The sequence below is a fragment of the Procambarus clarkii genome, chromosome 43 (assembly GCF_040958095.1).
Source record: "Procambarus clarkii isolate CNS0578487 chromosome 43, FALCON_Pclarkii_2.0, whole genome shotgun sequence".
Classification (NCBI taxonomy): Eukaryota; Metazoa; Arthropoda; class Malacostraca; order Decapoda; family Cambaridae; genus Procambarus; species Procambarus clarkii.
Window position 1 is genome coordinate 24,451,727 of NC_091192.1, and position 13,389 is coordinate 24,465,115.

General features: G+C 46.4%; 2 protein-coding genes across 4 annotated transcripts in view; one reads left to right on the forward strand and one right to left on the reverse strand.

Moving 5' to 3' along the window:
• Positions 1-13,389, forward strand: part of LOC123755876 (serine/arginine repetitive matrix protein 2) — a 270,322-nt gene that overhangs the window by 152,249 nt on the left and 104,684 nt on the right. The gene's annotated exons all lie outside the window — the stretch shown is intronic.
• On the reverse strand, positions 8,666-9,754 carry LOC138373702 (uncharacterized). The gene has a single exon (XM_069340060.1). It carries the CDS (start codon positions 9,752-9,754, stop codon positions 8,666-8,668), a length of 1,089 nt encoding a protein of 362 aa, XP_069196161.1.

The window sequence follows — 13,389 nt, forward strand, 5'->3', positions numbered from 1 at the left end:
ACCACTACGATCACCACCACCACCACCACCACCACAACTACCACCACCACCACCACCACCACCACCACTCACCTACATCAGTACCGTCATCTTGTCTGCAGCGATAGGTAAGTAGATGAAAGTAGGAGAGAAACGAGACGGATTGCTACCTACTTACCTTGTATTTACCCCGCGGCCTCGTGTCTGGTGCTCGGGTCAACCAGGCTGTCACACGCCGCTCCTGGCAGTCACAGGCATGAATCACAGCCTTTGGAGGTGTTCCATCAAGTTATCTTTTCAACACGGTGAGAGGTCGGCTAGTTAAGCGTCTTATGTGGACCAGACCACACACTAGAAGGTGTAGCGACGACGACGTTTCGGTCCGTCCTGGACCATTCTCACAATCGACTTGAGAATGGTCCAGGACGGACCGAAACGTCGTCGTCGTCCCTTCACCTTCTAGTGTGTGGTCTGGTCATCATATTTCAGCCACGTTATTGTGACTCGTCGCCTGCTTAAGGCCCTTATGTTTAGGCTTTAACGAGAGTGTTGAGAAGTGTTGGAGTCAGCAACACTCGCCGGCTCCGTGTGGCTATCTTGAGGTTATCTTGAGATGATTTTGGAGCTTTAGTGTCCCCGCGGCCCGGTCCTCGACCAGGCCTCCACCCCCAGGAAGCAGCCCGTGACAGCTGACTAACACCCAGGTACCTATTTTACTGCTAGGTAACAGGGGCATAGGGTGAAAGAAACTCTGCCCATTGTTTCTCGCCGGCGCCTGGGATCGAACCCAGGACCTCAGGATCCCAAGTCCAGCGTGCTGTCCGCTCGGCCGACCGGTGTGAGTGAGTGCTCCCCCACCACAGGCACTGACAGTATCCGTCTTGGGAAAATATCATAAAGTTGGAGAACATGATCATCAGTATAGCCAGTGACGGCACACCAGGAGTCATCAGGCATTTACACAACTACTTACGAAACCTCTACATCTTTCCTCAAGCGTGGTGATTTTTTTTTACATTTGTTAAATAGTTTTAGAGCTCCAAAGCGCTACGCTGTTGTTTATTACAATAATAAATTTAGGTTGTGAACTTCCAAGCTCGTAAACTGATTAATAAATGTAAACAAAGCCGCCCTTAAGGAAAGATGTACATGCTCCCGGACGCAGGTTCGAATCCTCGTCACGGCCCTTGTGGATTTGTTCATGTACAGATTTCGTTAGTGGTTAAAGTTAAAGTGGTTGCGTTAAAGCTTGATGAATTCTGGCCCAGGTTTACCGTGGTTGAACACCACAACAATAACACTAATTAGTAAACCATGTGAGCACTTAACACTAGAGGAAGCTAAGGTTGCAACATTCAGTTCTGTAGAATATGCAAATGAGGAGTCACAATAACATGGTTGATATATGTTGAGCAGACCACACACTAGAAGGTGAAGGGACGACGACGACGTTTCGGTCCGTCCTCGACCATACTCATTACCACAATCGACTTGAGAATGGTCCAGGACGGACCGAAACGTCGTCGTCTCTTCACTTTCTAGTGTGTGGTCTGGTCAACACTCCTGGAGGATACTTTCAGACTTTGTATGATGTTAATATATTAACCTACAGTAGAGCAACTAATGTCTGGGATGCTCCCGGACGCAGGTTCGAATCCTCATCACGGCCCTTGTGGATTTGTTCAGAGCAACTAATGATTCCCGTTGTCCGGGACACAAAGCCTGTCCTTATAATTAAGAAAGTCTCCTCTAGGCCAACTTCTGACCTCCCCCCAGGATGTAAGCTACAAAAGTCCCGAGTTCCTATTTAACTCCTACGTGAACAGAGGCATCAGGTGAAAGGGAACGTTCCTAATCGTTTCTGACTAGCCGCGGAGATTGAACCCTGGTCCTTCGAGTGCGAGTTGGGGACGTAGACGACTGTGCTACAGGATGTGGATATAACCCCCCACTATCAAACCTGCAAGGTGATACTGTTGCATAAAGATATCTTTGAGCAACATTGACAGGAGGAGCAACGCAGCATAGACAGGAGGATGGTTATAGATAGGAGCTGCCTCGTATGGGCCAATAGGCCTTCTGCAGTTGCCTTTGTTCTTATGTTCTTAACACCTTACACGAAGGCGCCCGACAAACCTGCTGTGACAATATTGCCGGTGCCACTAAACACTTAACCACTAAACACTGCTTGCCACTTGCACTTGCCACTAAACACTTGGCACTAAACACTTGCCACTAAACATTAAACACTTGCCACAAAACACTAAACACTTGCCACTAAACACTTGGCACTAAACACTTGGCACTAAACACTTGGCACTAAACACTTGCCACTAAACACTTGCCACAAAACACTAAACACTTGCCACTAAACACTTGGCACTAAACACTTGGCACTAAACACTTGGCACTAAACACTTGCCACTAAACACTAAACACTTGCCACAAAACACTAAACACTTGCCACTAAACACTTGGCACTAAACACACAAACAAAGAGTGCCAGGGTTTACCTAGCAGAGAAACGGGTTATTCTGGTTAGAGAGAAGCTCGGGTACAAATACAACTGGGAATACAATGACAACAATGATCTCCCTCTCTCTCTCTCACATACAATACACACAACATGGGGTGAGAATACAACTCACTTGGCGATGTATTAGACTGATTGCTTCATACCTAATACAACAGCCTGCATATATTAGCAGCTGTTGACTGGTATTAATACCCATTATCATACACGTAATTTTGCTTTAAAGATGTAATGTTGTTATCACAGTTTCCACTAGTTTAAATTTCATCGTAAAACTCAAGCATCATTTCACTTTCACAAAATGCTTTACCCATTACCAGGCCTGGTAAAAGAAACTCGGGTTTTCTCCCTTATAGCCGTATAGCCGAAAATGGACGTAATTTGAAAATGAAAAAAATTTAAAAATCAATTTTGGATTTTTGTTTTTCCAAAACAGCAAGTTAATGGATATCTGGTAGGTTTGGAGGAGAGGACGTTCTCCCAAGGTTTCTAAACGTTATGAAAACCATTAATTGAAAGTTTCCTCTCCTAACCTAACCGAGTAAGCCGGAGGACTCAATACAGAAAACGGGACGGTACGTCACTTTCGTGAGCAGATTTTATTTTAAATTACGTCCATTTTTGGCCATAGCGCGCATACGAGCGAAAAGCGAGGTAATGTTAAGAGGACGGGTTGCATCACTGGTCCATGGGCTCAAAAGCCACCCCAACTTCTCTCTTGAGAGCGCTGGCCAACTAGGCTCCACCGCTAAATACAAACAACCACTTACGAGCTCTTAACATACCACTTGAAACCTTACCCAATTCCAGCAAGGTGTTTGACAATAAATTAATTAATGCCATGCCAGCAGTGTTTGAGCCAAGTCAAACCTCTCCTGCTCTCTTCCCTCCATCTCCGTATTAATGGCCACATTTATGGATGACATCTTTATGGCCTACGCCTAGGCAGAAGCTGTATTTCTATCCTATTCTCCTGGCACCTCTCCACTCCGTCCTGTGTGCTGTAGCTTACCTGTAGTCTCTTACCTGTCTTAATACTCACCAAGCCCGGCCCCGCGCCAGCCTCATTACTTGATCTGAAACACAGAAACAAAGAAGAAACTTTCATAAAAAGAGCAGACAAGGACAGCGTCAAGATGTGTTTGTGTGTGGAAATGCGCATAAGGGTTAGACCGACGATGAATTCGAGCATTAGGACGGTTAAATAGATACAACGCAACAGATACAGCAAGGCTAGTAAGCCTGGTATAACAAAGTCTAAACCTCAGTTGAGTGTTTACTCGTGGGTGTGTCCACATTATATCTGTGGGCATATGTGCCCGGGTTGTGTCTGCTCGGTGAGCAGACAGGTAGGGAGGGATGAGAGGCAGGGAAGCACGGGCTCATGCTGCCAGTTGCTTATACACGTCAGCCTTGTGGGAGTTAAGAGGCAGGTAACAGAGAGGACGCCACATGCACAGAATACGTCACAGCAACACTGCTGACAGTGAGTGACCCAACCCGCACATATGATTGGACAGTGACGACGGTTGGGTCCGTCCTCAACACTAATCATGTGGCAACTTAATAATAATAAGTCGAGGTGATAGAGTCCAAGAGAGGCAGAAACGTCACTTTGTTTTCATGTGTTGGGGGAGGAGGGGGGGAGGGAGGGGGGTGATTTAGGAATAACCAGAAGACAGTAGCAAGAGGAAGGTGATGTTGGGAGGTGGTGTGGGTGGCGGTGAAGCCAGGCTCTGGCCACATCAACATGGCACTTGGCTCCGCTCCTCCGTACCTGGTTGATACCTGGTTGATGGGGTTCTGGGAGTTCTTCTACTCCCCAAGCCCGGCCCGAGGCCAGGCTCGACTTGTGAGAGTTTGGTCCACCAGGCTGTTGCTTGGAGCGGCCCGCAGGGCCACGTACCCACCACAGCCCGGCTGATCCGGAACTTCTCTTAGAAAACCGTCCAGTTTTCTCTTGAAGATGTCCACGGTTGTTCCGGCAATATTTCTTATGCTCGCTGGGAGGACGTTGAACAACCGCGGACCCCTGATGTTTATACAGTGCTCTCTGATTGCGCCTATGACACCTCTGCTCTTCACAGGTTCAATCTTGCATTTTCTTCCATATCGTTCACTCCAGTACGTTGTTATTTTACTGTGTAGATTTGGGACCTGACCCTCCAGTATTTTCCAGGTGTATATTATTTGGTATCTCTCTCGTCTCCTTTCTAGAGAGTACATTTGGAGAGCTTTGAGACGATCCCAATAATTTAGGTGTTTTATCTCGTCTATGCGTGCCGTATATGTTCTCTGTATTCCCTCTATTTCAGCAATCTCTCCTGCTCTGAAGGGGGAAGTGAGTACTGAGCAGTACTCGAGACGGGACAGCACAAGTGACTTGAAGAGTACAACCATTGTGATGGGATCCCTGGATTTGAAAGTTCTCGTAATCCATCCGATCATTTTTCTGGCTGACGCGATATTTGCTTGGTTATGCTCCCTAAACGTTAGATCGTCGGACATCATTATTCCCAAATCCTTGACATGCTGTTTTCCTACTATGGGAAGATTCGATTGTGTTTTGTACCCTGTATTATGTTTCAGATTCTCATTTTTGCCGTACCTGAGTACCTGAAATTTATCACTGTTAAACATCATGTTATTTTCTGCTGCCCAATCAAAAACTTTGTTGACATCTGCTTGTAGTTTTTCAATGTCTTCAGCAGAGGTAATTTTCATGCTGATTTTTGTGTCATCTGCAAAGGACGACACGAAGCTGTGGCGTGTATTTTTGTCTATATCAGATATGAGAATAAGGAACAGTAGCGGTGCAAGGACTGTACCTTGAGGTACAGAGCTTTTAACATCGCTTGGACTCGATTTTATCTGATTGACTGTTACTCTTTGTGTTCTGTTCGACAGGAAATTGAGTATCCAGCGTCCTACTTTTCCAGTTATTCCCATTGACCTCATTTTGTGAGCTATCACCCCATGGTCACATTTGTCGAACGCCTTTGCAAAGTCTGTGTATACAACATCTGCATTTTGCTTTTCTTCTAGAGCTTCTGTGATTTTGTCATAGTGGTTGAGTAACTGTGACAGACAGGATCTTCCCGCTCTAAATCCATGTTGTCCTGGATTGTGCAATTCATTGTTTTCCATAAAACTAGAAATTTGATTCCTAATCACTCTTTCAAACACTTTTATTATGTGTGATGTTAGTGCAACTGGCCTATAATTTTTTGCCAAGGCTTTACTCCCCCCCTTGTGCAACGGAGCTATATCTGCAGATTTAAGTGCTGCTGGTATCTCCCCTGTATCCAGGCTCTTTCTCCATATTACGCTGAGTGCTCTCGCTACTGGTACTTTACATTTCTTTATGAATATTGAATTCCATGAGTCAGGCCCAGGAGCTGAGTGCATAGGCATATTATCAATTTCTCTTTCAAAGTCTTCCGAGTTTGTGGTAATATCCGTTATATTATCTGCAGCTTGAATGTCATTCATAAAGAAGCTGTCTGGGTCATCAACTTTCATGTTGTTTATTGGTGTGCTAAACATAGCCTCATACTGGCTTCTTAGAATTTCACTAATCTCTTTGTTGTCCTCTGTGTACGTACCTTCATTTGTAATTAACGGTCCAATACTGGTCGAGGTTTTGGATTTTGATTTTGCGTATGTGAAAAAATATTTCGGATTTTTCCTTATCTCTTGTATAGCTTTCTGTTCCAATTCCATTTCCTCAGACTCATATGATCGCTTCAACGTTTGTTCTATTTCCTCAATCTCCCTGCTTAGGCTTGTTTTCCTTGCTTGTGATAGTTGTGTCTGCCGAAGCATTTCCGTTATTTTTTTCCTTCTCCTGTACAGTCGTCTCCGTTCTCTTTCTAGAGTGGTCCTCTTTCTGCCCCTCCTCACAGGTACGTGCTTCAAGCAGACCTTGTAAGCTTCAGCTGTCAGTTGAGCTATTCCCTGTGTGGGAGTTTTGTCGCTTAAGACCGTCTCCCATTGAATGGTTGCAAGGTCTACATTTATTTTTTCCCAGTCAATCCTCTTATTGTTGAAATTGAATTGATTGAATATTCCTTCTCGCTTGTTGGGTCTCTTAGACCTACTACCGTTATTTATGCTAGTTCGCACTTCAATGAGCTTATGGTCTGAGTATGAAGTATCTGAGATTGTGATATCCCTGATTAGTTCATCATTGTTTGTGAATAACAAGTCTAGTGTGTTTTCGTTCCTAGTTGGTTCTGTAATCTGTTGATTGAGCGAGAATTTGTCACAGAATCTCAAAAGTTCTCTAACCTGTGGTTGGTTATTTCCCGGGTCATTCCCTGCTATGATATTTGTGTTTGCCGTTCTCCATCTTAGACTCGGTAAATTGAGATCTCCAAGAAAGATAATATCTGGAGCTGGGTTTGCTAGGTTGTCAAGTATGTTCTCTATTTTGTGCATCTGTTCTGTGAATTCCTCAATCGTTGTATCTGGCGGTTTATATATTAGAATAATAATTAGGTTTAGTTTCTCTACCTTCATTCCAAGTACCTCTACCACCTCATTAGTTGAATTTAATAGTTCTGTGCATACCAGGTCTTCTTTAATATACAGACCTACTCCTCCATTTGACCTAGTTTTTCTATCACATCTATATAGATTATAATTTGGAATCCAGATTTCACCATCCATGTAATCTTTTGTATGAGTTTCCGTGAATGCCCCAAATATTGAGTTTGACTCTAATAGAAGGCCATTTATGAACTTAACTTTATTTCTTGACTTTGGCTTTAAACCTTGAATGTTTGCAAATATGAATGATTGTCCATATTGTGTGTCACTTCTGGAAGGTTTTGGTAGTTCTCCCTCCTCTCTACCCTGACCCAGGGTGTGTTGTTGTGGCAATGGTTTGTCCAGTTTTGGAAGTGATACTGGGGAGTGTGGTAGTCTCTGTGTAGTTGGGGGGTGTAGTATGTGTGGGCTTGATGACGAACTGTAGTCCAGTCTTGGGCATTTCCCCCTCTCCATCCGTACTCCTGCCACGTTTCTGCCTGGCTGTTTCTCCCTCTGTTTGTACCTGCCTCTAAAAAATTTTCAGGGCTATTATGTTGGACTTCTTCTCTTATATGGCGCTGTGTACCTCTGACGTGGAAATCGGGGCAGTGAAGATCGTAGCATTTCCTCTCATTGACTGAGAGTGTGCATAGCTTAGGGTGAAAATATCTACACTCTGTATCAAAACGACATCTGCCTTTCCCTAACCAGTTTCGGCATTTCCGTGGGTGCATGAATGAGCATTCCGTGCCTCTGGGCCCATATCTACACTGTCCTTTTGCATAATACCAGCAAATATTTTCATTTGTGATTGTATTATTCTTGTTTGTACCCGTGCACGACTTGGCTACCTCTGTGTTTTTTGTTCCAACTTTCTCGTTTCTGCATTCATTCTCGGTATTGCCCTTATCTTTCTCCTTGTTGCTTTCGTCTTTCTCATTTGTGTTCTCATTCGTCTCATTTTTTCTCTCCTTATTCATATCACCAGTGTGCTCTACAATATTGCCTTCATTTTTGTGTACCTCGACACTATACCCTTCTACATTGCTACTTTGACTCTCTAACTTCTCAGTCCCTGGGTTGTGTTCAGAGTTCGTTGCTGTCTTTATATACTCTGCATATATTTCTGGTAGTTTTTGTGTGAATTGTAGCCTGTGTACTTCAGGAATGTTATTCATTAGTTTGGTGATGTTTTCCCACAACATCGGTACTGTAGCCAGTAAGATGGACACACACCTGTGTGACACACCTGTGTGACAATAACTACATCTTAACATGTCTCGGGATGAGGCCACCTCAGTAATCCGTAATGATAATATTTAGGCTGGGTCTTGTCTGGTGTTGACACTGTGGCACCACTTGCTGATGGCCCAAGGGGGGGGGGGAAGGGGTGCCAGCGTGGTGGCCCTCCTGTGTGGCACTAGTTGTGTGTTCCACCCCTGTTATTGTCACTTATTCTCTGTAATACTATTATAACATATAGAAATGGTCAGATTATGGAGGTTATCTTGTAGCAACAGTATTTTTTATGAGGTTGCTAATTACGCTCGGGGTTTGCTGTATTAATTATCTGTAATCTATACCAAACTGTAATTTGAGATATTCCCGGCTCTAAATATGTTATCGTTTATTGGTCTTCTGTACCACAGGTAGCGATGCGACGAACGTTGGCAACCCCCACATTACCCGGGTTGTGATATCTGTGGGCATTACCTGGGTTGTGATATCTGTGGGCATTACCCGGGTTGTGATATCTGTGGGCATTACCCGGGTTGTGATATCTGTGGGCATTACCCGGGTTGTGATATCTGTGGGCATTACCCGGGTTGTGATATCTGTGGGCATTACCCGGGTTGTGATATCTGTGGGCATTACCCGGGTTGTGATATCTGTGGGCATTACCCGGGTTGTGATATCTGTGGGCATTACCCGGGTTGTGATATCTGTGGGCATTACTCGGGTTGTGATATCTGTGGGCATTACCCGGGTTGTGATATCTGTGGGCATTACTCCGGTTGTGATATCTGTGGGCATTACCCGGGTTGTGATATCTGTGGGCATTACTCGGGTTGTGATATCTGTGGGCATTACCCGGGTTGTGATATCTGTGTGCATTACTCCGGTTGTGATATCTGTGGGCATTACTCCGGTTGTGATATCTGTGGGCATTACTCCGGTTGTGATATCTGTGGGCATTACTCGGGTTGTGATATCTGTGGGCATTACTCCGGTTGTGATATCTGTGGGCATTACTCCGGTTGTGATATCTGTGGGCATTACTCGGGTTGTGATATCCGTGGGCATTACCCGGGTTGTGATATCTGTGGGCATTACCCGGGTTGTGATATCTGTGGGCATTACTCCGGTTGTGATATCTGTGGGCATTACTCGGGTTGTGATATCTGTGGGCATTACCCGGGTTGTGATATCTGTGGGCATTACTCGGGTTGTGATATCCGTGGGCATTACCCGAGTTGTGATATCTGTGGGCATTACTCGGGTTGTGATATCTTTGGGCATTACCCGGGTTGTGATATCTGTGGGCATTACCTGGGTTGTGATATCTGTGGGCATTACTCGGGTTGTGATATCTGTGGGCATTACTCGGGTTGTGATATCTGTGGGCATTACTCGGGTTGTGATATCTGTGGGCATTACCCGGGTTGTGATATCTGTGGGCATTACCTGGGTTGTGATATCTGTGGGCATTACCCGAGTTGTGATAGTGGATCACAGTGCCACTGTAGGGTGTAGTGGATCACAGTGCCACTGTAGGGTGTAGTGGACCACAGTGCCACTGTAGGGTGTAGTGGATCACAGTGCCACTGTAGGGTGTAGTGGATCACAGTGCCACTGTAGGGTGTAGTGGATCACAGTGCCACTGTAGGGTGTAGTGGATCACAGTGCCACTGTAGGGTGTAGTGGATCACAGTGCCACTGTAGGGTGTGGTGGATCACAGTGCCACTTGACGCTGCCAGCAGTTACACAGTTGGCAGTAACAAAGTGTCAGCGCCAGAGTGGTGTGTATATATTTTGAAAACGCAGCTTTAAAGGGATTCCTTGGGAGAAAGTTGGGTCCAGATATGTGCCTTCTCGCGGTGCTCCTTCCTTGTATTGACCTGGTTGAGCTCTGCTCCTGTGGCCCGCCTCTCAACTGTCAATCAATCAACTGTTATTAACCACTAATCCCCCCATACAATAGTAACAGTTGATTGATTGACGGTTGAGAGGCGGGCCGAAAGAGCAGAGCTCAACCCCTGCAAGCACAACTAGGTGAATGCATATAAAAGGTAGCTACGTGGGTGAATACTTTATATAAGTGTTGCCCGCATAATGTGGGTTTGTAGCAGTAGAGAGGAGGCCGCGGGTGAGTCTTCACCCACCACTGTCACCACCCAGCAAGGATGACCACACTCCCGCTGAACATGTCTTCAAACATTCTATTTTTACATTGTGTCGCGGATCCGCTGGGCCAGGATTCCTCAAGCATTTACACAACCATTTACGAAATCTGTACATCTTTCAACAGTAATGGTAGCTTTGTTTATATTAAACAGTTTACAAGCTTGGAAACTTGACAATCCGATCTTATTATTGCTATAAACAACCTCCTAACGCTTCGGTGCATATAAACTATTTAATACATGTAAACAAAGCCGCCATTGAAGGCTGTACAGGTTTCTTAAGTGGGAGCGTAAAAGGCTGAGGAATCCTGGGCCAGTTTGGGAAGCTGTGGCCAAGACTCTGCTTATCTTGAGGTTATCTTGAGATGATTTCGGGGCTTTCGTGTCCCCGCGGCCCGGTCCTCGACCAGGCCTCTACCCCCAGGAAGCAGCCCGTGACAGCTGACTAACACCCAGGTACCTAATTTACTGCTAGGTAACAGGGGCATAGAGTGAAAGAAACTGTCCATTGTTTCTCACCGGCGCCTGGGATCGAACCCAGGATCACAAGTCCCGCGTGCTGTCCGCTCAGCCGACCGGCTCCCTGCTTCCTGACAAGTATTCTACTATACTATTATGTCATCTTTCATCTCTAGCCTGGAAGGTTTTAGGTCTCCTATGAGGATAATATTCTGTGGTGGGATTTCTAGGTTGTCTAGGTAGCCATACAGGATAGAAGATGAAGATGTGTGTGTGTGTGTGTGTGTGTGTGTGTGTGTGTGTGTGTGTGTGTGTGTGTGTGTGTGTGTGTACTCACCTAGTTGTGTTTGCGGGGGTTGAGCTCTGGCTCTTTGGTCCCGCCTCTCAACCGTCAATCAACAGGTTGTGTGTGTGTGTGTGTGTGTGTGTGTGTGTGTGTGTGTGTGTGTGTGTGTGTGTGTGTGTGTGTGTGTGTGTGTGTGTGTGCGTGTGTGTGTGACAGCACGTAAGGTGCCCCACTCTACCAACGGTCGTGTACCGTGCACGCGGGTTATGGACCGTATAAGCGCTTACAGTGACTCCTGGGGGTGACAGAGTGTCAGCTGGCTTGCTCTTAAATAATTGAGGAGTTGTGTAAAGACGCGCAGGAGGCGCGGGGAGGCGGGGAGGGGAGGCTGGCACGCGCAGCAGCCAGTGGAGGGACCGTCTGCGCCAGGGTGGGGGAGGATGTGGGGAGTAATGGCTGCCTGCTCGATTGTATCCTCATCATCTTATTTCCCGGGTAGGCTAGTGAGGCGGGGCCCTAGTACTCGCTCCCGCCCTCCGCCAGACACACACACATACACGCACCCACGCACACACCCACCTACGCACGCACACACACATACACCCACGCACGCACACACAAAGAACCAGAGCTCATCCCCCGCAAGCACAACTAGGTGAGTACATGCACCCAATCATGTACACACACACACACCCATCCACCTACGCACGCACACACCTACACCCACGCATGCACGCACCCGGGCGCATACACACGCACACGCGTACGTACGTGAGTGTTGTGAATAAATGATGAAGGTGAGTAGACGTGAGTGTGAATCCTGTGAAGCAAATCTTGCCCCAGGATTAATTGAATTCTGTGAGCAGGCGACAAGAAAATAAGCCAGAAAGAGATGTGTGGGCAGACTGCATATTATTGTTGGCTTGTCAGAAAGGCCCCTTGACACGGTACCACATAGGAGACTGGTGAACAAGCTGAATGAACAAGACAAGAGGAAACAAGTAGGAACTCCAGTGGACAAGTGAGTGAGTACCTGAGTGGGCGAGACATCACCATGGAGTCCCTCAGGGTTCAGTCCGTGGACCTATCCTGTTTTTTTTAATATATAAACGTTTACAATGTTTGATGATGCAAACATTATGAGGAGGATTAAAACCGAGGAAGATGGCAAGAGGCTTTAAAATAACCTGGTCAAACTGAAGGAATGGTCCAACAAATGGCAACTAGAGTTCAACCCAAGTACATGCATAGGGAATGAAAGTAGGCGGAGGGAACAGGAGGCCAGACACAGGGTACCGATTCGAAGACGAACTCCTCCACGAAACCGACAGCGAGAAAGTTGATCCAACACCAAACCTGTCTTCTGAAGCCCACATCCAAGGAATATCATCAGCGGCGTATGCGAGGCTGGCTAACATCAGAACTGCGTTTAGAACTTTGTGTAAGGAATTAGGTAGAACCTTGTGTAATGAATCATTTAGAACCTTGTGTAAGGAATTAGAACCTTGTGTAAAGCATCATTTAAAACCTTGTGTAAGTCCTCGTCAGATCAGTCCTTTACAATGTCCTGATGAATAAAGATGATGATGTGGTGTAGTGAGTGGTGTTTATTTCCTCCTTCCAGCAAGTGAAGTGTGAGACGCCCCTCACACTGTTATACGCGTGTCTAATATAGGATATGTTGTAGAGCACACAGTGTGCCTCAGCCACACCCTCAGCCAGTACAAGAGCACACAGTGTGCCTCAGCCACACCCTCAGCCAGTACAAGAGCACACAGTGTGCCTCAGCCACACCCTCAGCCAGTACAAGAGCACACAGTGTGCCTCAACCACACCCTCAGCCAGTACAAGAGCACACAGTGTGCCTCAGCCACACCCTCAGCCAGTACAAGAGCACACAGTGTGCCTCAGCCACACCCTCAGCCAGTACAAGAGCACACAGTGTGCCTCAGCCACACCCTCAGCCAGTACAAGAGCACACAGTGTGCCTCAGCCACACCCTCAGCCAGTACAAGAGCACACAGTGTGCCTCAGCCACACCCTCAGCCAGTACAAGAGCACACAGTGTGCCTCAACCACACCCTCAGCCAGTACAAGAGCACACAGTGTGCCTCAACCACACCCTCGGCCAGTACAAGAGCACACAGTGTGCCTCAGCCACACCCTCGGCCAGTACAAGAGCACACTGTGTGCC